At 37.1% G+C, this 26229-nt stretch overlaps 1 protein-coding gene across 5 annotated transcripts in view; it reads left to right on the forward strand.

The window, feature by feature from the left end:
* The window catches only part of nol4 (nucleolar protein 4), a 151228-nt gene that overhangs the window by 115826 nt on the left and 9173 nt on the right, over positions 1 to 26229 (forward strand). For 4 of the 5 annotated variants that reach the window (XM_003223511.3, XM_008114894.3, XM_062980408.1 and 1 more), the window contains exons 7-9: positions 13730 to 13909; positions 14617 to 14808; positions 25683 to 25796. In XM_003223511.3, coding sequence (XP_003223559.3) covers positions 13730 to 13909; positions 14617 to 14808; positions 25683 to 25796 — 486 coding nt within the window. The remainder of the gene's footprint in view (positions 1 to 13729; positions 13910 to 14616; positions 14809 to 25682; positions 25797 to 26229) is intronic. The other variant, XM_003223512.4, reaches the window with a different exon arrangement.

The following is a 26229-nucleotide window of genomic DNA, read 5'->3' on the forward strand; positions in this document are numbered from 1 at the left end:
TTTTCAGTTTAGCAGGCCTAACTAGTCCTTTGTCATTTCACCTTTTCATCTGCTTTTAGAATGTTCCAGTTTCTTTCTCTTCCACTTTCTTCTTTTGCTCTCAGGTTAATTCAATTGCTGCAAAAGCAATGTGCACTCAGTTAACTCAAGAGGGAAAAGAAGAGAAGGTAGAACCTTTATCTTCTCAGGAGGCTTAGGCAACAGCAAAGCCTCTTGTTGATTCTCTGTTCTTTTACATTAATAACTTTTCCATCTTGACCACTCTATGACATTTCTTTGCCACATGTCTCCCAGCTTTCATTTATGAAATATTAGAGGGGCATATCTGTGTATAAAGCAATCTTACTTTCAATCATTTTAATCCTCATTGGTATTGGGAAAAACCTGCCACCTTTCATACATGTGGATTGAGAAATATTATCTGCCCCTCTTTTCCTCTCTGCATTCCTGAATTAAATGAGTGCAAACTGCTTTTCAACTTTGAAGTCATTTATTGCAACAACTGATACAAGTACAGGGCAAAGGGGAACAGTTGGAGTGGACAAAACAACATATAATAAGCAGTATACAAAATTAATTTAAAATGTGAAAACACTATAGAACAATGTCAGACAAAAGGTAAAGTGAAATAATACCCAGGAAGATGTAGCCTTGACAATCAATTTCCCTTTTATTTTAGCAAATAATACAATATATTAATAAGAGATGATATCTTTTTATGGATAATTATGTGCTCTGAGAAAGCACAGTTTAGATGTTCTGGTGGACACAATTAACAAATGGACACCAGCCATTATAAAATTGAGACTCTTTTTGTATACATTTTCATTCATTCACATTATTTGACATATTTTTGTAATGGCAGAATCCAAGGTCTCCTTCTTCAACTAGCTAATGTTAATTAAGCTGTATTTTCCCAATGTGTACACTTTATATTTATTTAGTAAGAAAAAAGTCTTATGTTGTAATTATTCATCTATATATAAAAGTCAGTGTCTGTCTGTCTACTGGTCTGTACCATAAAGATTACTGCTAGGTGAAGGTTAGCCTTTTGTGATGTCACTGGGTTGGGGTGAAGGGAGAAAAGCAACTGTTGCTGTGGTGTATGAGGGGAAGGGAGGCAGGAAGGAAGTGGGGAGAAGAAAGAAAAAGGTGGAAGGAGGAGGAAGAGAAAGATACAACAGTAGGAGGGTTGTTGATATTACTTATTTCTGTAAATACTTTGAGCTGAAAAATAAACACATGTTAGCACTTCCATCCCATGTGGAGGAAAGTATGTATGTTGCCACACTTTTTCCTACACTGCCCACTTAATATTTTAAATAAAGTAGCTGAGGTAAAGTGGCACAAACTATCAGTTTTTGTGTGTGTCAGGAGCGACTTGAGAAACTGCAAGTTGCTTCTGGTGTGAGAGAATTGGCCATCTGCAAGGACATTGTCCAGGGGATGCCCAGATGTTTTTAATGTTTTTACCATCCTTGTGGGAGGCTTATCTCATGTCCCCGCATGGAGCTGGAGCTGATAGAGGGAGCATATCTGACCTCTCCCTGGGTTGGATTCGAACTCGCAACCCTCAGGTCAGCAACCCAACCTTTAAGTAATCAGTCCTGCCGACACAAGGGTTTAACCCACTGCACCACTAGGGGCTCCTAAATCACTAGTGATAAATCATGTTAACAGTGTGAGCTTATACATTTAAAGAAAGACAGGATGCTCTGAGCTTCATAGTGCATGTCCTTCCTTATAAAAACCAAGGATTTGGGGCTTTTTGTTATATCCAAATGTAACCATGCTGAACATATTCAGTTCTTGAATGGAGAATTATTTGAAATATATGTATTTAAAATTTCTCATTACTCCCAATATCATAATGTAAACATACTAGTAGACTTTGGATAGTTGCTGGCCTTGATGAAACTCTCTTGCAGTCAAATTGCTTTCTATCAGTTAACCTCCTAAAGATTTGTTTAATAAATTGATGTTAGGCAAAAAGTCATTAAAAAAAATTACTCTATCAAATCAATTCCATGAAAAGAGTTATTTCATGCCCTGAACAGATTTTATATAACCACCACTTTAGCTTTTCTGGCCCTCGATCAAGCTGTGAAGTGAAATTATATTAAATAAATATGGAAAGATTATGCTTTAGTCCTGTGTTATATTGTGCTTTGCATAATAATGAGAAGGCACAAAAATCACATTAGCGGGGTTCTCTAGAAAAATGAAGAAGCATATTTTCAGGGCATTGGATTTCATATTCAGATGTCAGTTTATTGTTTTCTCTCTCTCTCTTATTTGCATTGATACTTTCTGAAATTTCACACATTTTCAGCTATCATTAGCAAAATATTTTACAGTAAAAACTTTCCTTTTGAAAGATATTTTTATACTACGGTTTTCCCTGTAACATATGGTTTGAAGGTGGTGACTACTAAAATCTTACAAAAGAAATTATGTCTGCATCCATGGTTATTGTTTACATAGTATTTCAAAGGTCATCTAATCAAAATCCCACTTACCTCTATAAGGTGGAAAAGTCTTACCCATGAGTCCTGCTGAGTCTGTTCTATCTAATCCACGGAGCAACATAATAAAAGAGCAAGAACACTATGAAAGCCTAAAATGTAGCAGGTATAGACCTTGAGTCCAGCCATGGCAGCTAGTGATTCTATTCTTAGGAGTAACCCAAATGAAACACCCTTGCTCTCCACTCTTCCTTCTCAGATTGAGCCTAGGGTAAGTAGCCCTGGGGATTGTATATCCAGTATCTAATTTTTAAAGTGGAAAATGTGTGTGAAAATTTAGCCACACATTCTGAGTAAGGTAGCCCTACTCGCTTCTTTATAGAGATTAGTCCTCTCTGTCCCAAGAGCTGTTTTACTACACTTCTATATTTGAGAATATCCTCTCTTCAATGGATGTCAAGTCCAAATTTACTCTGAAATCAATAGGACCAAAATAAGAGATAGTATGAGCTATGGAGTTTCCAGCCAGTGGTTGTCACCTGAACATTGCAGTAAGGAAACACAATGTCAACGAGTCACAGGCCTCCTACTACAGTAACATGCAGCAGTTGCCTGTTTTAGTTGCAATGAATGTTCCTGAATTTGCATCATCCACAAATGTTATATGAATCTTGTACTCTTTTGGGAGGGGATGAATTTTCTCATTTTTTTCATGAGCAATCACATTAAGAGTCTTTAATAATACTTGTAATAATTGTATGTCTTCTGCTTGAGGTTTTATCTGGTGGAACCATGTCCCCTCTTAACTCTTTCTTCTTCAGGGTAAACATAACCAGCTTCCTAAAATAGTCCTCATAGGGCATAGTTTCCAGACCTTTGAACATTTTGATCACCTTTCTCTGGACACATTCAAGTATTTAATATCTTTATTGGATTGTATACAGTATTTCAGGAGAGTTCTGACCAATGCAAAATAGAGTGGTACTATTGCTTCCCTCAATCTCATCACTATACTTTTGATGTAGCCTAGAATTACATTGTTCTTTCTGTATTTCCCTCATTCTCACTGTTGTTGCCATTGTCATCATGGTACTAAAATGACCAAATGTATAGGGATATGATGCTATGCAAATGGTGATAGTGATACAGTTTTAAAATACAAGCAGTCGCCAAGTTACAAACATCTGATTTACAAATGACTCAGAGTTACGAATGGAGGTGAGACTATAGAAAGTGAGAGAAACCTACCCCTAGGAAGAGAAGTTCACTTCTGGAAGAGTTATCATGGCGAAAAGGTGTCTCCACGGAAGTTTTCTCACCAATCCTTGTTTCCACAGCAAGCCAAATTTTTCAAAATCTAATTATTACAGGGATAGAAAGTGAGGTGAAATCTGAACAGGGCACAGACAGCAAAACAAACATTCTGGGTATTAATCCTTCACTATGCCATCCTTAAAAATGTTGCTGTTCTGACTTACAAACAAATTCAACTTAAAAACAAACCTACAGAACGTATCTTGTTCATAACTTGGGGACTGCCTGTACTGAGAATCTAATGATCTAATGACAGACGTTCAGTCCCCTCCTTCTGTTCCTCTCTCTCCATTTTTCCTTTAGATATATTTCCAGATGTGTTCCAATCATCATGTGATCTCCTTTATCCCTAAGTTATCCTTCTATTGTTTAGAAATGATTATATTTTTTCTATAATTTTGGTGTGGTTGCTATTAGCATTTAAAGATCTGTTCAAGACTTCTTACAATATTTCTAGGCCACTTTTCTGCAGAAATGCTCAGAATGTAGTTACTATTCCATCCACTGTTTAAGATTCATTCTTGTATCTTTTCCATTTTACATCATCATTTTTGATTTAGGGTAACACAAAAACATGTGGTATTCCAAATTTCGATACTCTGCATGTTTCTATAACAATTTTATACTTGCAGTTTTATTTTTAGTCTCTCTCCTAATATTTCATGACAGCAAATTTGCTTTTTTTTCACTGCTGAAGCACAACGAGACGATATTTTCATGGAACTACCTCCCAGTTTCTGTTTACTAGATGATTACAAATCATATCAATTTATATAGGATTTTCATTCCTTCCCCGGGGCATCATTTTGCAGTTAACATGGCACTTGAAACTGATTTATGCCTAAAATTCATATTTTCTAAAGATAAAAACCCATAAATTTCTAGCCACGAAAAAAGAACACTATCTACCCCATCCCCCACCCCAATTATTGCGAAAATGTCTGGAAACCTAAAGGAAAATGCTTGGCTTTAAACATTTTTCTGTTCTGAGTATCTGGATTCTTGATGAAAATCAATTTTATGCAAAGATCTGGATCCACATCAATAGCATCCATATATAGGGGAAGATCTCTTACTTGGACTTGTTGGAGAACAATAGGAGAACAGCAGACGTAGACACAATGTAAGTAGATTTAGCTACTTCCTCTCTACTTTTAATTAAACCAATAAGGATTGATTAGAGTAGGTTCTGCATAACCTGCAACCCTCCAGATTTTGAGCCCACAACTCCCAGAAGCCCTAGCCAGCTTGTCCACTGGTCAGGAATTCTGAGAGGAGTCCAAAACTCCTGAAGGGCCACAGGTTGTGTAGGCTTGGCTTAGAGCCTTTCAGTCTCCTTTTTTTCAGGGCCACAGATCTAATTAATTAAATTAAATGTATAATAATAGACACCCATTTTATCTGTACCGAAGCCCAATATAGAATATTAAAAAAAAAAAAAACACATAGGAAGTCATAGTGCAGAAGTTGACTGAGCTGGACATTGGATTGTGATTTAGCATTTGGATAGTACAATTTCTTCCAATACACCTGATGTGTTAATTTAGTTGAATGAAACACATAGCACTGTCTTACTAACAGGTAGCAATTGTGCCCTAGACCTCAGCTGGGATTGTAATGACATAAACTGGTGTAACATGGGTTACATGGTAACATGGTGTAACATGGGTTCCTATCAGAGTACAGTATATTTGGGATATTGTGGAAGGTTGTATTCAATACCCAATTGTGTGCTACCTTCTCTCTTTACCAAAAGGCAGCTTCTAAGCTCCAAAATGTGCCCATGGCTGTTTAGTAGCTGGAGGAGGCTCAGGTTGCATCAGTCTAGAGTTCTGTTATTTGGCGTAGTCACAGGAGATCTAGGAGGTCCGTGGCTGTACTCAACTACAGAACTGCAGTCAAGTGTTGCTTGGACAATCACTTTCCCCTGGCTTCCGCAAATATAGTGCACTTTTCAGTGTAAGATGTTCAAACTTACGTGGAAGGCAAGGCAAACTAGGCATCAGGTGGTTTGACAATTCCATATTAGGATTTCATTCATACTCTCTAGCATTTTACAGAAAAATAGGACACATGTCTAATAAACATCAGAGTGTGATCAAAATAGCAAAAGTTATGAGGATACAAGCTAAGAGAACCTACCGTAGTGTGCTTTTGGCTGAACTAATGGGAAGAGCATGATTGCCCCAACCTCTCCTTTCCCAGCTGAATTGTGTATAGACTGCTACTGAATTTTGAACTCCAATTGCAAAAAAAAAAAAAAAAAAAAGGATCAAAGAGGAAATTAGCAGGAGGAAAGAAAAGACATTTTGAAAGAAGCTGGAAAAGTGGGACAACAGAGGATTAATTTGGGCTATCCGTGGCCAATCAAGATAGTATGTTTCTTTTGTCTCTGCTATCTATAGCTTCATATAGAAAATATTATAAATCAAGATTCTGTTTAAGATTAAGGATTTGGTATTTCACAGTTTCAACCTTTGGGCTACCTGTCTTTTTTATATGACATTTTAAGGTTCTTAGATTCTGCATATCATCACTCCAAGCAATTAATTTTCTTCATGCAGCCATGGAAAATTGCGGTTATTTAAAAATCAGTTAATATTTTCAGAATTTGAACAAATTTCTGAAACAAAGTCTTGGTACTCTGTTTCCAAGTAAGGAAATAACATTTTACTACTTCTGAACTGACTTTGGCAGTGGCAGAGGCTGTGCTTGGATAGTAAATGCCTTCATTGCCATTGTTGGGACCATATTGCTCCTGATTTGGTCTTGCTTTCATTTGAGCAGGGCAATAAATTGGGTGATCTTAGGCAAGCCACCCCCAATAAGCCACAGAGAAAGACAAAGACAAACCCACTCTGAACAAAGGTTGTCATGAAAACTCTGTGATAGGTTGCCATAAGTCAGAAATTATTTGAAGGCACAGAACAGCAACCATATGCACAAGTAGCTGACCTGTAGGATTCAAGATTGTGATCTTAATCTGTGCTCAACCATCTGAAGAGTTTTACCAGTTACCCAATGAGGCTTTTCATTCCTTTTGACTACAGGTTTTTTCAGATTCTTCCTTTATAATGTTCCTAATGTCAGACTACATTTATGTTAATTTGTGATTGATTACGTTTAAGATTGATAATATGTTCTTTATATATCCTTTGAATTCTTCAGATATGTTCCTTATATTTTTGCACTCAGATTGATTACATTTTTTAAGCACTACTTAATTTTTGAGATTAGCAGTTCACTGTCTTTGGCACAATCAGCTACAGATCTGTGGGGTTTTTTTTGTAGGTGAATTGAACGTATCTACTTTTACTTCCTATTATATAGTCTATAATCAATTAGTTATTGGATATTAGTTATTTTCATGTATATAATCTTTTGTTTAGCTGCCTGAAGTGTGTATTTGCAATGAACAAATTGTTGGCTTCCAAAAATTCAGTGAGTGAATTTTCTAGTGAATACTTTTCTCTTTGCCAATATTTGATTGTGTACTTTCTGATTGAACAGTTTCATCTTCTAGCCCTACCACTTGCTTTATTTTGGATTGTCTCATCATATGATTTTCAAAGTAAAATGCATTCATAAGTGGTTTATTAGTGCCGCCTTTTATGCAGTATTAAAACGCATTAACTAAAGTGCCACTGCCATTATCTCTAAGAGATTCTCTGTCAGTTTTACTTTCCACTACTACTGCTGTCCAGCAATGTCTCTTCTAATGTTTCTGCATCACCAGATAATTTTTCACTATTGGAACTATTAGTTCTCTTCTGCTGATGCAGCTATTGATCTCTGAAGAAGATAGATTCATCATAGTCTCGTGTCTCTTTTTTTAGTAGCATTTTGCTTCAGGTGATCTGCTAACAACCCAATCCATTTTGAGGTGTGTATGTTGCTGTCAATGCTTTTAATTTTGAACAGAAGCGTATTAATAACTAGTGGAATTTTGGTGCCTCATAAAATTGGACTTATGGTAAGCAGTATATCTGCTACAATTTGCTCTAGTTGCAATGTTTGAATGATCATCAAAGACAGCCCCACAAAGAGTATGTTGGAATAGTCTAACAAGAAAGTTACCAGCGCATGGACTATTATTTATAGGTTACATCTATCCTTGAAAGATTATAGGTAGCTAACCAGTCAAAGCTGACAGAGCCCAGCTAAGCTTCCAGTGATGGAAGTGGATCTATGAATACCTATAACTTCAGGGCCACTGCAATCCAATTTCATTTTCTTAGATGATGATGATGATGATGATAATAATAATAATAATAATAATAATAATAATAATAATAATAAACAAACTTTATTTTTATCCCTCCCTATCTCCCCAAGGGGACTCAGGGCAGTTTGCAAAAAAAGGCAAACATTCAATGCTGACAAAAAAAGTAAACAGATCAAATTGTAACAATAAGGTAAACAACATCAAGGTATACTTATAAAAATTAAAATTTAGAAATACAAATAAACACATTTAACTAATAAGTCTAATAATGAAAAAATTGAAACATTAAAAGTATAGTACAAAAAGTATAGCCAGCAAGTTGAAGGTAGATTTTTATTATCTAAATCAGAATGTTAAATAGAGTGCTAATCCTCTTTCTCTCCATAAACTAGATTGCATAAATGAGTTTTTAACAGCTTTTTAAAAGAGAGGAGGGAAGGGGCAGTTTTTAATTGTTTCGGGAGGGAGGGAGTTCCAGAGGCGGGGAATGATCACAGAGAAATCCCCCTCCCATCAGCCGCACTTGAAACAGGGATGGGACCAAGAGAAGGGCCTCCCCCACAGACCGCAATATCTATGCCGGTTTGTAAGCGGAGATGCAGTTTTGCAAATAGCTTGGGCCTGAACCATTTAGGGTTTTATAGGTGATAAACTAGCAGTATTTAGCCTGGAAGCGGACCATCAGCCAATGGAGCTGCCATGACATGGGTGTGGTTTTCTCTCTGTACAGCCTCCAATTGGTAACCTAGTTGCCGATCTCTGAACCACTCTTCTCCACCTTCCCAGTCAGGACTAATTAGAAAAAGACCTCACTGGTTAATTTGATGAACTTTAACTTGATTTTAATGATATATTTATACTTGATTTTAATTGTTATGTTGTGTTCTCATTCAGTTCATTACAGCATCAAAACCATGATCAGGATTTATTGATTTGCAACAGATTGATAACAGCAACAGTTTGTTTAACAGCAATAGACAAATTTATTTCCAGTTTTAAGTTATGCTGCTGAGTTTAAGGACCTTCACCACCAAAATGAGGGGTAGCTGGGGTGAATCTGTCACTCTGCGAGTCACTCCCTTGCAGTGACTCTTCCCCATCACATGGGGGAAGAATTGCCCAGGTGGTGCAGAAGTGTGCTGGCTCCAATGGAGCCAGCACAACATAGAAGACATTGTATGATGCTTTTCCTCCAGTTGGAAGACATGCTGCCAGGGGAAGTTCCTTTACGTCATGTGATAGGCGGTGGGCAATCCGTCTTCCATCTGGAGCTTAAGCATAATAGGAGCGCAAGCATAATACCTTCTAAAGGTAAATGAGGTTGTAAGAAAGCTGAGTGGGAAGGACATTTCCTTAGAAACATTACTTTTCCAGGTCCTGGTTGTGCTTGTATCTCTCCAGTAGAATGAATTTTCTCATCTGATAGTGCATTGATAATAAGAAAGGATCTAGGAATGGGTTCCTTAGAGAAATCTACATCTTCACATTTTGTTTATCCACTCAATAAATGAGATCCAGATGGGTGGCTTTTTCTTTCCAGGGAAACAGTTGTACACATCCTTTTTATTTCTTGATTAGTAAAGGGCAAAGTTTCCCAAATTATGTTTTTGTACTGTAATTCTGAGATTCTATTACACCGAATAGCTACTGGACATGTGGTGTGTGGATTTTAGAGAGTTATAGTTCTAAATGCTTGAGATACACTTTTATCAAGCTTGTGGTGGGGAATAAACAGGAATGGAGTTCAAGTGTGGGAAGACTGTGAGCTCCAGTATGTTCAAAACTAGTTATTTTATTTGTTTTTGTTGTTTATTCATTCAGTCACTTCCGACTCTTCATGATCTCATGGATCAGCCCACACCAGAGCTCCCTGTCGGCCGTCGCCACACCCAGCTCCTTCAAGGTCAAGCCAGTCACTTTAAGGATACTATCCATCCCATCTTGCCCTTGGTCGGCCCCTCTTCCCCTTTCCTTCAATTTTCCCTAGCATCATTATCTTCTCCAAGCTTTCCTGTCTTCTCATTATGTGGCCAAAGTACTTCATCTTTGCCTATAATATCCTTCCCTCCAGTGAACAGTCGGGCATTATTTCTTGGAATATGGACTGGTTGGATCTTCTTGTGGTCCAAGGCACTCTCAGAATTTTTCTCCAACACCACAGTTCAAATGTGTCTATCTTCCTTCGCCTAGCCTTCCTTATTGCTTTAACTATGCGGACCTTCGTTGCCAGTGTGATGTCTCTACTCTTCACTATTTTATCGAGATTGGCCATTGCTCTCTTCCCAAGAAGTAAATGTCTCCTGATTTCCTGGCTGAAGTCTGCGTCCACAGTAATCTTCATGCCTCCACATTTTCTCCCCTATTTGTCAGTTATCAACCAGGTTGGTTGCCATAATCTTGTATTTGTACTAGAGTACATACTTGGCTTTGTCTCTGTGTCGGAGGGGCCACTGCCTTCACTTCTTTATCTTTCCCTCTCCTTATACTTTTTCCCTTTCCTTTCTCTTTCTTTATTCCTTCCCTCCTTTTTTCTTCCCTCCTCCCTTTCTCTCTTTACTTCCTCCCTTCACCTGCCCTTTCTCCCTTCTCCAGCTCTTTTGCTGTGGTAACCTGGCTTTCTTTATGACTCTTTCCTTCCTTCCCCTCATAAACTTGCCACTTTTGTTTCCCAGTGAAACCACTGAGGGCCACTTCACATAGCAACAGCCAATCCTTCACCTAGCAACAGCCAATCCAGTGACATCACAAAGGGCCAGTTCACCTAGCAAAAGCCTTTGTGGTACTGACAGACAGACTGACACACTTTGACACACACAGAGAGAAGATGTCTTCTGCCTTATGCTTTATCTGTGGGATCTTGGAGTTGTAGTGAAAGACTGTAACAATAAAGTAACAATCCTGGAAATCAACCATTTGCCCACCTTGTCCTAGGTTGCATCTACACTGGAGAATTCATACATTTTGACACCACTTTGACTGCAATGGCTGAATGCTATGGAATCATGGAAGATGAAGTTTGGTGAGGCATCAGTACTCTTTGGCAGGGAAGACTAAAGACTTTATAAAAGTTAAAGTAGTGTCAGACAGCATACAGTGTAGTTGCACCTCTAGTCCAAGAATGATGCAGGTAATCACCAATTGTTCCAGATTTTAGCTACATTGAGATAAGTTTATTTGCATAGCATGCCAAATATATGTGCAGGATGGCAAGTTGTCTAAATTGTAAAGTGTTACAGGAAACCTAAATATTTTGTATTGGATTTTTCATGTAGCTGCCAAGGTTTTGACAGTTGACTGAGTCAGTGTTTAATGAAATGGTCACATGTGATTTAACCAGGCAACTTCTCATCTAATCCAAAGAATTCAGAATATTGTAACTCCTAACATGTCAAAAGGAAAAGCTTTGCAAACAAAAATTCAGACTCCCTTTACCCCTACAATGTTGCCATCTAATATCTTCTGCTCTTAGAAAATACAGCATAATAGAACCATAGAGTTGGAAGAGACCACACAGGCCAGCGAGTCCAACCCCCTGCAATGCAGGAATATATAATGAAAATACTTCTAATAGATTGCCATCCAGCCTCTGTTTAAAAACCTCCAAAGGAGACAGCAGCATTCTACTGTCAAAAATCTCTTATCATCATGAAGATCTTCCTAAATAAAGGTCTTCAAATATCATACCTGTGGTTTGAATATACTGGAGGTCCTAGAGCAGGCATGGGCAAACTGTGGCCTTCTGAGTGTTCTGGACTTCAACTCCCACAATTTGTAACAGCCTAATAGGGGTTAGAAATTTTGGGAGTTGAAGTCCAAAACACCTGGAGGGCCAAAGTTTGCCCATGCCTGTACTAAAGCATAGTTTCGTCTCCTCAGTCACCGAGTAGCTGTAGAAGTGTACCCTAGTGCTGTCCGGCTGCTGTTATTCAGTAGTAGAAAAGATCTTATGTAAGGAGGTACTGGATACCTTCTGACACAATACTTACACTGCAGAAGCCCCAAGAAAATTCCAGGCTATTATTATTATTATTTTGTTATGACACAGCAAATAAGATAGATATGCTGGATTTTGTATCCCCCCCCCCCCCCCGAATCAAAATCCTAGCTACGGGCCTGTACTAGCTAGTAAGCTGGCTGGGATTTCTGGGAATTGAAGTCCAAAACACCCAGAGAGTCGAAGTTTGCCCATGCTTGCTCTAGTCAAAGGTGTTAGGTTTCTTTTTTTTTTTGGTAGGTAACTTTTATCTGTGAAAAGGTTACTCTTCCCACCTTCTGGTAACCTAGGTTCCCAATCTGAGTTCCCAACTTCTGTATAATCCTAACTAGGAGATTTAGCATCACACTCCACTTAAGTAGTAGGCATTGGAATTTTAGGATAATTAACATGGAAGAATGAGCAGCCATATTAATATTTTTAGGTTATTAATATAATATAAAGAAAGTAGCACACATCATTTTGAGGAGGAACATACAATTCTTCTTGTCTTGACATTTTCTTATATATTGTCTTTTCATTGTATGTATAGCATGAAATCACTTACCACATAGGAAACATAATTTAACTAGTCATAGAGACTTACATTCCTAGGGAATTAAATACCCTGTGCATCAATACAATACAATATATAGATTGTATGAGTGTGTATGTATATGTATGTGTGTGTGTGTGTGTGTGTGTGTGTATAAGTATATGCCATACCTTATACTTCTAACAAGCATTTGTCATCTTGTCTCATACTTAGGGAATTTAACATCCAAGAATAGCATTAGCAGCAATAAAAAAATTGTCAGAGCTAGATGTGACCTCATTCGATGCTACCATAATGAGATCACAATAAGGTGTGACTACAATGGATGTTGCCATGAACAATAGGAAGTATGGTTATATTATTTCCAGTACTTATCTATCCAATCAGAAACAAGTCTAACTACAGTAGTCTTTAAATTAAATAAATAAATATAATATAAATGTAAAATAAAATAAATTGCCTACCAAATTTTTCTTGTCCAATTGAAATGAGATCTGTGCAAAACTACTAAGTATCCAGTCACCTAAGAATGTAACTGGACACCATATTTCTGGGTATCTGCCATCAGAAGATTGGATCATACATGGCTAAGTTTGATCATGTAGATGCAGTATGCCCCCCACTCTCAGAGTGTGTCAAGTTCTTCTATTGTCTCTTTTATTTTGAGTTAAATGGATGAATGCTCAAACCGAGATAGCAAGCCTGTGCTATTCACTTAGACATTTGTTTTTTACTCTATAAAGACATCAGTCACACCTATTTCCTTTTCATCTTCTGATATGTAGGTTTCAGAACCTTACATTTTGCAAAATATATACAAAATATAGAACAGAAAACTGCTTGACTAGTCAGAAAAAAATACAGTAAGTTGCCTAAGGCTGGACTTTGATGTCTTGGCAGAGCTGAAACATTAAATTGGTCCTTACAAGTCCAGATCAATGTTTGACCTGAATCACATCAGCTGTCTTCTTCTGATGTGAATGTTAGGCCTAAATCATGCATTTGTAAATTACGCATATACATAAAATGCTCATTGACCTCCTGCTTTCATCAGAAACTCTCTACAAAAGGATCAGGACTGCAATTCTACCAATTCAATAAAACCCAGCCATTTCTTTTTTAAAGGCTAAGATTTGTTCAGGTGAGTTGACGGTTACTTCAGGCGTTTTTTACAAAATGGTTTCTTTTACTCCTAGTCACCTGCTCACAGCTATTCAAGCTATGAGTCTGGGAAGAATGAAAGCATGGACAGAGGTGTTGAAGATCTCTCTCTAAACCGTGGAGAGGAAGATGAAGATGACCATGATGACCATGAAGATGCTGAGAAAGTTAATGAATCTGATGGAGTGGAAGCTGAGCGTCTGAAAGCTTTTAACGTGAGTTATGCACTGCTTTATTATCTGAATTTCATTTCTTTGTTTTGGGCTTTTGTTTAAAAGTAGATGTGAAATAAAAGAGGTTTTTGTTTTTGAAGGGGAACTGTTTGCCTTTTCTGTGTTAAATATGTTAAACCTTTTGCCTCTGCACCAGATGTGGGTTCACCAAATGTGGTTGTTTAAAGCATCTTTTCCTGAAAGGCATATCTCAGCTATTTGTTTCTGTGTTTATATGTGTGTGCATGTTTGCTCAGTGTATCCTGGCTGCAGATAGTCATTGAAGAGTATTCCAGTGGTCAGCCATTTTCTGTTATTTTTCAGATTTATATAATTTTGCATGATAACACATGAAAAGATTGGTCACATCAGAGGAAGAGGAAGGAACAAGAGCTCAAAAACAATATAGCAGTTATAGTGCATTGTTAATAACTGATGTAAGGGTTTGTACCTATTTGTAGAATCTGTGTTTTATTTCCCTCACAATTTCTATACACTACAGTCTAATCTTTTCTTGTCTTTTTTGTCAACCCTAAAATAAAATCCTTGTTTGCTTAACATTTCTGGCTTTCCATGACAAAGCTCTCTTCACAGTGTTAAAACCAATCAACCAAGAAAATGTCTTCCTATCTGTAACTGAGACAGGAAGCTTAGAAAAAGAAACAAGCACCCCTCCAAATCCTTCTCCTCTGTCTCCCTCTTGCCAACAGATGTTTGTCAGGCTGTTTGTAGATGAAAACTTGGACCGAATGGTCCCAATCTCTAAGCAGCCCAAAGAAAAGATCCAGGCTATCATTGACTCATGCAGGCGACAATTCCCTGAGTACCAAGAGCGTGCCAGAAAGCGTATACGTACTTACCTCAAGTCCTGCAGGCGGATGAAAAGGAGTGGTTTTGAGATGGTGAGTTTTGATCTAAAACCCAGCCCTAGTTTCCATCAAAAACCCCATATGTAAATCCATGACACTATTTTGTTTTCATCTTAGTGTCTCTTTTTATTTGCATTTTTGGTAATGTCAGGTCAGAAGTTATTCTCCCTTCTTTCATGCTACCTGGATTCTTCCTTCCTTTTGTTGAATACATTTGAACTGACTTGGAGAATGTAGATTACAGTTATGCCTAGCATAAATTGATCAAAAACAAAAAGCCGCAGAAGATATAAATAGATCTATATTGATAGAAGTTTTCATTCATATTTTTGTTGTCATCCTGACACCTACTGGCCAGTTCTACTGGCCTGAACCTAGAAATCATACAGGTGTAGTAGTGTCTAGTACCCATGCCTACATAGGGATAACTCCTAGGGTATAAAGGGAACTGATCCAGTCTCTGATTTCCCAAATATGGCACAGGGTTGACAGGCCCATTAATCTGATCAGAGCTATGTGCATATTTCTTTACACAACAGCAGGAAATATAGATTCAGTCATTGATGCTGACTGAGTCAATATGGGAATGAAATCAATATGAGAATCTGCTTATACCCAGAATGGGACTATTAATTATTTCTGGTTGCCAAAATTGTCATGGCATTTATTTGCTAGTCAGCATTCTGTGCACTCTATAAAAACAGGAAAACAGTTGCAGGGCTTTTAATGACATCCATGCTTCATTCACACATGTCTGTCATTTTATAGAAAATTAATTACAAGCAACATATACTCAACATGATCACAGTGGTGTTGATTTTAAGGTTTTGCTGTGCTTTTTGGCACTTAAGCAAAGCAGATTCTTGAATATAAATTCAAAAAATTACTGCATAAATATCACTGAGAGCTTTTTCAGTCTTCCTAATTTCTTTGAGCAAGAACTAACAATAAAGAGATAAATCAAGTAAATAGGTAAGTAAGTTTGAGATTGTTTTGATACAACTGCAAGCTAAACCCAATTGAGATTTCTGAGTGAACCCACTGAATCAATGAAAGTTACACTTAACAAGTCCCATTCATTTAATAGGCTTCCTCAGTTTAGAAATAACAATCACATTTAGCTGTACCTTATGATTTAACTGATGGAGCACAAACGTACTTTTGAACATACCATGCACATATTAATGCATTATAAATGAAAAGAAAAGCCCTACAGCAGATTATTGTCACTCTCAGTATTTTCATAAAAATAAAAGAACCCAAACCCTTTCCTTCATAATTTCCAAACATCATCTACTTTTTAAATGTCATTTTAAGAAATACATCAAACCTGCATGTTATATTACAAAACAAGTTCTTCCTTTCTTCCTTCCCTTTTCCTTTCTTCTTTTCTTTCTTTCTTCCTTTCTTTCTTTCCTCCCCTTCTTCCTTTCTTTCCTCCTTCCCTCCCTTTCTGTCCATTTATGTGTTAAAGGACTTTAGATATCTGTATTCAGAACAAATGAGAACATCTCTTGAATCACTAGTGTAGGAGATGAAAGTCTAAAGGCAAGCAGATTGTATTTATACACTTCTATAGACTTTGTGGTTTCTATTCCTTAACAAAATGTGAGGGTTCTTTATGTGCAAGTGTAATAAAGATCAAAAGGGAATAGAGACAATGCAAATGTATTTCTGTGGTTCATATTGCAAAGCTTCGGTATATAAGACATGTTGAGTTATATCAGTGGTTCTCAACCGGTGGGTCTCCAGGTGTTTTGTCCTATAACTCCCAGAAATCCCTGCCAGTTTACCAGCTGTTAGGATTTCTGGGAGTTGAAGGCCAAAACATCTGGGGATCCACAAGTTGAGAACCACTGAATTATACTGAATGAATTGATAAGTTGTATGTTATAGAACCATGGTAAATAAACTTATTTTAATTGATAATTGCCTTTGTGCGATTTTCTAGTTTGGGTAATTTTCCAATGACTTTTCCTATGTGAACTTTATTCACACTTATGAACAACTACAAACATAAATGACTTCAAAAAGTTGGTGTGATTTTATTGTGATCAGTTGTAAGTAGTATGATGGGGCAGTTGTTTTTCATTCGTAAATTCATGCCACTGAGGCCAAGAGAAAGATGTTTTTGTGAAATCATAATGCAAAGGCAAAGAGTATGCAGTCCTTTAGATGTTGTTGATCTGCAAGCACCATCTTCCTTTATCTTTGGTTGTGCTGGAGTAGCTGGAAGAATCTGCAATCCATCAGAGTGAGAGATTTCATGTTCTCTACTCCTGATACAGACAGAATGATTAGTGGGAGGACTTAAGGGCTCTTTACCAAATAGGTAACTAGTTTGTTAACTAAGCTTTGCGATAGCTTATTATAACAGTTTGCTATTGTGATCGGTGTAAGTGTGCCCCCTGCTCTGTCGATTTTTCCCACAAATGAGGCTTTCTTCCAGGATTTTCCACATGAACTCCAGAATACTAATGACCAAACAAAATGATCTTTAGCACATTAATAACAGGGATTTCAATAGGTCTGTATAAATACTACAATTCCTTTGGTCCTTTTGGTCATAGCATTTGAGTTTCAATTTATGATTTCTAGGTGGTTTTATAGAATTTGTTATGCAGTCCAATGGACTTAGAAGGAATGAATGAGTTAATAAGATCTTTGGTCCATCTAGGCCAGTATTTTTTTTTACCCAAATTAGCAGTAGTTTTCTAGGATCCCTGGAGAGCTCTTTCCTGTCACTTGGAAAGCATGCATTGTGTCATTGAATGGTGATCTTTCACTTAAATTGCTGTAGTAGACTAGGTTATCACAGTATACTTCCATCTTGGAGTTATGAAGAGAGACAGATACCCTAAACTATGATGAACATTTTTTGAACTTGCATCAGCTATTTTTTTTCTAAGACATTTGCTTTCAGGAAAAGCAGTTGTGTGTTCAAACTACTTTCATTAAATGTGGAATATAAACCAAAGTCCCATAATTCTAAGGCTACATTCCTGTAATAATGTACTGGGCAGAAGGATAGAACATTATTTATTTTATTTTTTAATATATAAGAACAAGAATAAGTGCAATAATTTTATAGGACCTGAACCATATTTCAGCAGTAATTCTGCAATCTCATATGTAGCTTGGTGCTGCAGTATTAAGAGGAGTAATTAGTAGAAAACTGTGGTGATAATATTGGTTGTCAGTTTTGTCATCCAAAAATCCTTCATACTTAAGAAGCTAATTGAAACCCTAAGGCAGTAGGATAGGCTCAGTTTTGTGAGGGTTCATTCCACTGTGATCTTCCCAGTGCTGATATTTTAGTTTTAAAACATTGTTTGTAACAATGTTATTTGTACAGGTATAATTTTTAATTGAATCCCCACTGCGAAATAAAGGGACCGGTCAAAGTACATTGGAGCTGAGCTGTCATTTGTTGAACAACTGATTGATTGGTTTAACTTCTGAAGAAAAGAGAACCTGTTCATTAGTGGGATGGTCATCTGAGACTAGACTAAGGGACAGGTATCAACCCAATGATCACCTCCTCAGACCATCCTCTGGTGAACATATAACCCTGAAGGCAATCAGGAGAAATTTAGTGGCTTCCCTGGTGGGTCTTAAGGGGAAGGCTGTTCTGAGGGTTCTCCCTCTCTAGCCACAGAACATTCTAAGAGTAAAAAAAACTCCCATTCTAGTCCGAAGAGCAACCCTTTCCACAGACCCCTAAGCCACGGAACCTAAAAAGTGTAACAGAAGTCACCCACAAATGAAGTGCCAGTTAATTTTTTATTAACTGCCATTGAAAGTGACAGCCATCCAACTAGTCCCCTTTCCCCATTAGGGTCCATTGAGGCTACAGACAATGCAGTCACTGTTACCAGTTTTTATACTAATTTACACAATGCTTTTTAATCAGTTTTATACTAATTTACACAATACTTTTGATACAAAATAAATGAAACTAGGATCTAGCCTTTTGGGCCCTCTAGAAATAAAAAATTCCGCTCAACAGAGAAGTGGACATCATCAGTTCTGTAAAGCTCATTCCTTCTAAAAATATATTGGGATGTAGAAGAGCACAACCTCAAACTGAACCATGACATTTTAAAACTCCTGAGTGATGGCTTTTGGATCACCCTCACTGCCCAATCCTAGCAGGGTAGCATTGCTGACCACATAATAGCAATTCCAGGCCAACATTGTCTGAGATAACCAAAGTTCCACTGTGCCTGTAAAAGGAGTGCCTTACCTTTCAACAAACCCAAATCATTCCCATTAAAATGACTAACCAAAATATCTGGAGGAGGGCACTTACATTCTTCAAACAATAAAGGTAACAGGCTGCTTCTGCTTGCACCCCTCCTGTCCATCCATTTGATCATGGCAATTCCACTCATGCCCAGCTGCATTCCCACATGTATGTTTGGCCTTGCCTCTCTGTCCAGAGCACCATATTCTGGTTGCAGATGAGGACCTCCCATCTCTCCTGCTGCCACTCATATTGGACATTGACGTAGTATGAAGCAAGAGACCATAGTCACCTGAAGCATCTTGGTGTTGTTCATGTCATCCCGCAGCTACTTCATCTGGCGACTTCACATTGGGTGCTGAATTTGGTTCTCCTCTGTCTTCAAAAGCATAACTATGTGGAGGACATTGAAACAATTACTTTTATGGTTACTTCAACCATATACTACCCAGTCTGAAGCATCTTAGCAACATTTTTTCTCCTGTACACTGACACAGAAGTGCATAGAATCTGACTGAAGTATTAGGGATATAAGGTTTCACTGATGTTTTTGACCTGCGCAAGATTGAAAATAAATAAATAAATGGCTCTGCTTAGAGTCTCCATCCTGGGGGGAAATCAAGATGCTGACGCTGATGAGTTCTTGCTGTAGGATAAGATAATCAGCTTTAGCACTGTTCTAAATGATGATTGTCATTTCATTTAAATAATTTTGGACAAGACACTGTTTTCCATGAAAAATTAAAAAGGTTTTGTTTGAAACCCTCTTTCTCTTTAACATACACTCCAAGCCCCCCCCCCCCCAAAAAAAGATCTCACAGTTATCAATGAACCAACTTTTACCAAGGTTTATGATCAGTACCATAAAAGGAAGGCATACATAAAGATTAAGTAAAAATAAATGGACAAGACGAAGAATAGAACAGATTACGCCTCAAAGTGGGGGAAGCCAGTAGTACATTAAAAGTAACTGATGCATTTTCATTAGAGAGGAGGAAGGAAACAAAAAAGGAATCTGAATATTCTGGGAATTTAACAGGCAGATTTAACAAAGGTTTTCCTACTATGATAAGAGGGGCAATAAAGGAAAATATGGGCTATCAATCTGACTTCCTTGAGACATAGGGTTGGAGGAAGTAATTTTCAAAAATATTTCTTCTAGCACACCTGAGGAAAGAGAATCATATCATGCTGGGTGTGAAAACTCTTAGATGTTTGTGAAGTGTAAGGATAGTAAAGGTAAAGGTTTCCCCTTGACATTAAGTCTAGTTGAGTCCGGCTCTGAGGGGTGGTGCTCATCTCCATTTCTAAGCTGAAGAACCGGCGTTGTCCATAGACACCTCCTAGGTCATATGGCTGGCATGACTGTATGGAGTGCCATTACCCTTCCACCAAAGTGTTACCTATTGATCTACTCATATTCACATGTTTTTGAGCTGTTAGGTTGGAAGAAGCTGGGGCTAACAATGGGAACTCACCTCATCTGCGGATTTGAACTGCTGATCTTCTGATCAGCAAGTTCTGCAGATTAGCAGATTAACTCACTGTGATAGCCCTGAATAATCTGTCATTCCGCTTTTTCAATTTCTTTTAAAATATCCCAGTTTCTTTTTCCTCCTCTCACTTCCCTTCTTTGCTCTCATCTTACTTCAAAGTTCCTATTCAAAATCAGCAGATATAGTGGCCACTGTCCCATCCTCAAACTGGTTCCTGGGGTGTTTGCATAGATGCTGCACAGTAGAACTGGCACATTTCTACTGCCAAAGTGGAGTATAGTGTCTGTGTAGGAGCACTTTCAGTTAACTCAGCAGGAAAGAGAGGAGGAAGAAGAATCTTGATCATCTCTGTAGCTTCAGACAAATTTAAGCTACTGCAGCCTTTCTTGGCTTGTGTCCTCTTCCTCACTGATAACTTTTGATATTTTGACCACATTCTGATCTTGCCTATCTACACAAGTTTTTATCTATGAAATTTTGGAACGATATGTAATGTTTGGTTGTTAACTCTTGAAAATCGAACTAGAATAGAAACAGCTGTAATTTATATGATTTCTTTATGTCAAATTAGTCTAATATAAATGTTCCTGAGTTGGGGACAGGAAAAATGAACAGTCTAAACCAGGTTTGTTAGCAACTTCAAATGTCAATATATGTAGCTACCAAAGGCCCTAACTACATCTCATTTACCTTAATAAAATCACAAGGAACACCTGGCTTCTGGCTAATATTGTGAAGACTCAGTTACATTTATTGGGTTTCTTCTCTGTTACAATATTATACATTCAAGACCTGTTGATGATGGCTACTTGCCAAAGCCTTCTTCACACTTCCCTGCCTTTACAAACCATCAGCTTTGTCTAAACATCTGTCTCTTGAAAAGAACACTTTAACATATTATGACATCCTGAAACAAAAATCTCAAGAGATATACCTTGCATACCTGCCAGCTTGTGTGTCTTTCACTTTTGTAACTGAATTGGGTGGGGATTTGGTATTTCATTATACACGAACAACAAAAAAGAAATATTAATTGTCCAAAATGTGTTTATTGCCTCTTTTTTCCAGTAACGCAGGTTTTGGCTGGATAATAATTTCAGGCAATTATTGCTACTATATAGTAAAATCTAGTGTAGCTCATTTGTGTAAACTTGATGACAACTATTTCCTGATTTTCCCTCTTCCCTGCATCTGTTTGGGACAAGAATATTAATGTCATGTGCAAAATGGACTGTGTCAAATAAAGTGAATTACTTTGGGAAAAATTCTTGAAGCTGAAGTTTTTCCCCCTCCTAAGGAATTAGCTCAGTAGCTATTGTTTTCAAACAATCCTGTCCACTGCTGTTCTTGTCTATGTAACAGTAACTCTAATATTGCTTTTTTCATTTCTTTTGATACAGAAAATGAATAGGAGAAAACATTCAGACTCTTGTCAAAATGCACTGTTGGAAGCACTGAAATGAAAAAAATCCTTTCATATATATTTACTGAGGATAAGAGAATATATTAAATTAGAACAATATCAGTGCATCCAACAGAGTGCAGTGCTGTTCTTCAGTCTGAAAAGCAGAATGTTCCTCAAACATGTGCATTCTACTGTTTTGAATTACATGCCTTAAAAGTAAGGGAGAGAAGCATGCCAATGTTCTCCAGAATCCCTTTTCAGTCTAAATTCTGTAACAAGATGTGGATGAGTTTATCTAATCCTGTTTGAGTTATTCTGTTTTCGCTAACATAATATTCAATTAAACATTTCAAGTGGTACTGCTATACATAGAACAGAAGAGCCACTGTCTACTCCAGTTACAATGAATGAATTTTGATTTTAAGGAGGAAGCATTCCTTAAAACACATTTTTTGTGATTTAAGTACGAGTTTAGATTTAAAATATACATGTGAGAGAAGGGTTTCCTTGCAATACATAGGTCTTTAAAGGCAGACACATATTTATGTTTAGAACTGTATGATATGATTTGTAGATGTTTTCTTATTTTATACATTCAAGTAAAAAAGTGACACATACCATTTGTATAGTATCTTGCTTTTGACATGAACTAGCAGTTCAATTATATGTATTATTTTCTAGTAATCTGAGTTCATTCCTACCTATGCATTTCCATCTCTTTGGAGCTAGAAGTGTAAAGAAAATTGGTTATGCCTGCTGTTGAAAGACATTTATCAGCATTATCTTCTTCATATAATTTACTCTGACATAATCCCTTCTGATTTTGTTTTAATAAACATAGAATCTCAACTTTGGTCTATAATATCAGGCAGCATTAACATTTTAGCATCTACTATAACAACAATATACAGTGCTATGTCTTCTAGTGTCTTTAAATTTGAAACTCACATTGAGTTGCAGCTTCAGGAAAAGGTTAAATAGATAGAAAGTCAATAGTAGTAACAACTAATACCCGGTTTACAGCAAGTTTCTAATTTTATTGGTGTATTAGCTGCTTATATCCTTGAACGGTCTTCTGTAAATTTGGTTATATCTGTGGGCTTCATCTTAACTCTGTGATAGTACTTGTATGATTAGTGATGTTTTTATCAGGTTGTTTGATCAAGACAACACTATGTCATTTGAAGGAGTCCAAGATATACATGGCTAGGTCATTCCAGTGGCTTCTGCAAGCAAAGGCAAAAGTACTTCAGCCAAGTAATACAATAAGCTGAATGTACACAAAAATGAGAAGTATGTTCTGTTTCAATTTACTGCATAAGTAAAATGGCAATACAGGTTGAGTATCTCTTATCCAACGTGCTTGGGACTAGAGGTATATTGCGTTGGATTTCAGATTTTTCACATTTTGTGTTTTGACTCAGATCAAAACACAAAAATATTTATTTTTAATATACCTCATATACACATTGTCTGAATGCTCTTTTATACAATATTTTAAAAACTGTGTGCATAAATCAAAGTTTGTGTGCACTGAACCACCAGGAAGCAAAGATGTCACTATATCAGCCACCCATTAGGAAAATATGCATTTTTTTTTTACTATTTTGGATTTTGGAATTATGGATAAGGAATGCTCATTCTGTGCTTACATCACAATAAGGGCTGCCCATTTTTCATCTAAGAAAATTCATAACTCAGACAAAATTGTGTTTCAGAGGGGAAGTTACTGAAATATTTAATCTAATGGAACTACCAGCAGTACTCATTTTTGGATAGATGTCCTCCCAAATGGAACTAATGGGTTTTCTTTTTATATAAAAAACTAGCATAGATAAATACCTAATGTATATACTCAGCATTACCCGGGTGTTGTTGGGACTGCTGCCTACCTACTTTCTCCCTTCTCCAGCTTTGAAAGGTGACATGTATATAAGAGGAAGGGAGGAAAGAGCCAGGAAGAGAGCCTGATTACAATTGTTGCAATTGACACATTGTGAAGTAGGCCATCTCAGAGCTGGAGAAGGGAGAAAGTAGGTGGCCAGCTCTCCCATTGACACCTAGTCAAAGCTGGGTATATATGTTACTTATTAATATATCATTTTTCAATCATTGAATACCTGTTGACTTCCAATAGGTAACTTAAACACATTCAGTTTAGTATGGTTATGATTAGCTCTTTGCAGCTGAATATTTCATAAAATGCAGTTAACAACAAGATTGTAATGGAAATGGGCACAACATTTATTAACGAAACAGTAGGCATCCACAATACTGTGCAAGGTTGTGCTTGCTAATTTTTTTCACAACAAACAGGGGAAATGAAAACACATTTCAAGCATTTTGCTTTGGAGCAAAAGAAAAATAAACAAATGTCTGGAGAACAAACCCTATGAGGAGCGGCTTAAAGAACTAGGCATGTTTAGCATGCAGAGGAGAAGGCTGAGAGGAGACATGATAGCCATGTACAAATACGTGAAGGGAAGTCATAGGGAGGAGGGAGCAAGCTTGTTTTCTGCTGCCCTGCAGACTAGGGCGCGGAACAATGGCTTCAAACTACAGGAGATTCCACCTGAACATCAGGAAGAACTTCCTCACTGTGAAGGCTGTTCGGCAGTGGAACTCTCTGCCCCGGGCTGTGGTGGAGGCTCCTTCTTTGGAGGCTTTTAAGCAGAGGCTGGATGGCTATCTGTTGGGGGTGCTTTGAATGCGATTTCCTGCTTCTTGGCAGGGGGTTGGACTGGATGGCCCGTGAGGTCTCTTCCAACTCTATTATTCTATGATTCTATGATTCATATACATCAAATTGGTAATCAACCAGCATTCTGATTTTGCATAGATGCTCTTCCATAGGTCAATCAGAATGCAAAATAATGTATGGCTTGTATAGATATTTCTTAAGGAGTCAATCAAAGTCTGTCTTGTTAGACTGTAAAAAGCATATCAACTCAACATTGACATGATAATAGAGATTATAGTTGCTGATGTACAATCTTTAAAATATTTTGAAGATGGGTAGGGTAGTTATATGGTAAAATAAAAATAATGCCAATTTATGGATTGCTTCAACACTGAGATTGCTTCATAATTTAGAGATCTTAAAGCATCCTTAGCCAGAATTGCAAGATAGAGATCTCTAAGTTTCTGATGAAGGGAAGTTAAAATGTGAGAAAATGCATTTTCTCTGCATTTCATGACAGATTTTATTATTTATTAAGATTAAAAACAGTCATATTTCAAAAACAACAGTAATCCCACTAACAATACATTTGTATGTTGTCTGCAAGTGCAGAAAGCACTTTACATATATTATTTTTAATTCTTACATTTTTGTAAGGTAAGTTAGTAGTAGTGTCCTGAATGTTGGGTGAGAGAATTAAAGTTGAGAGAAAGTGTATGACCTTAAACCAATTGGTGAGATTGCTATTAGAAATTTCTTGAATCATATTTTGTTCTCTTGGCCAGTATGCTACACCTGCATTTGTATATTAGAGGTGTCTCTTCAGATTACATCCTTATGGTGTATATGAATATGTGTATGAAAATGTTGGGTGGGGGGGATTTATGATTCAGCTGCAATTTAATTTCTAGCATTCATTTTTTACTGTAACGATCTCCATTTCCACTTTATGTTAAAACAAAATACATTTTAGTGAGTGAGACCTCTCCTTAATGTGTGTTATTTGTAAACACTGCCATGAAAGTGTTGCTGATGCTAGGTTTTTAAACATTCTGTTGCTCTTTCTCTCTTTTTTCATAGTCTCGACCCATTCCATCACACCTTACTTCAGCAGTAGCAGAAAGTATCCTAGCTTCAGCCTGCGAAAGTGAAAGCAGAAATGCTGCAAAGCGGATGCGAATGGATCGGCAGCAGGTATGGCGTGGACAAAGGAAATGTGTCAAACCTTGGATATTGAGCAATAAAGATAGATTGATAAAAACTTGTTATTTGGAGAGATAAATAATTCTCAGTTGGTTCTATTAAATATTTCATATTTATGTCTAAGTTGTACACTACATCTTCATTTCTTTTTACTAGGTACAGTAGATCTTAGAACTATATAGTCCTTTTACTTGGTGTGTCGGGCCTCTTTTTGTGTTTTTAAGGCTACCAAGTAATTCAGTATAGGAAAATACTCCATCTATACACATAAGGTATTCCATGACTTGAATTTATGCTGGATGTTTAAAAAGGATGATTCTTATAGAGGTCAAAGCATATTGAGTTCTTCTGGTTCGTGATCTTAAAGGGTTAATATGTTTTTATTCAGGCAGCAGATAATGATCCTTGAACACTTAATGTTAAT

The sequence above is a fragment of the Anolis carolinensis genome, chromosome 4 (assembly GCF_035594765.1).
Source record: "Anolis carolinensis isolate JA03-04 chromosome 4, rAnoCar3.1.pri, whole genome shotgun sequence".
In the NCBI taxonomy this organism is placed as follows: domain Eukaryota; kingdom Metazoa; phylum Chordata; class Lepidosauria; order Squamata; family Dactyloidae; genus Anolis; species Anolis carolinensis.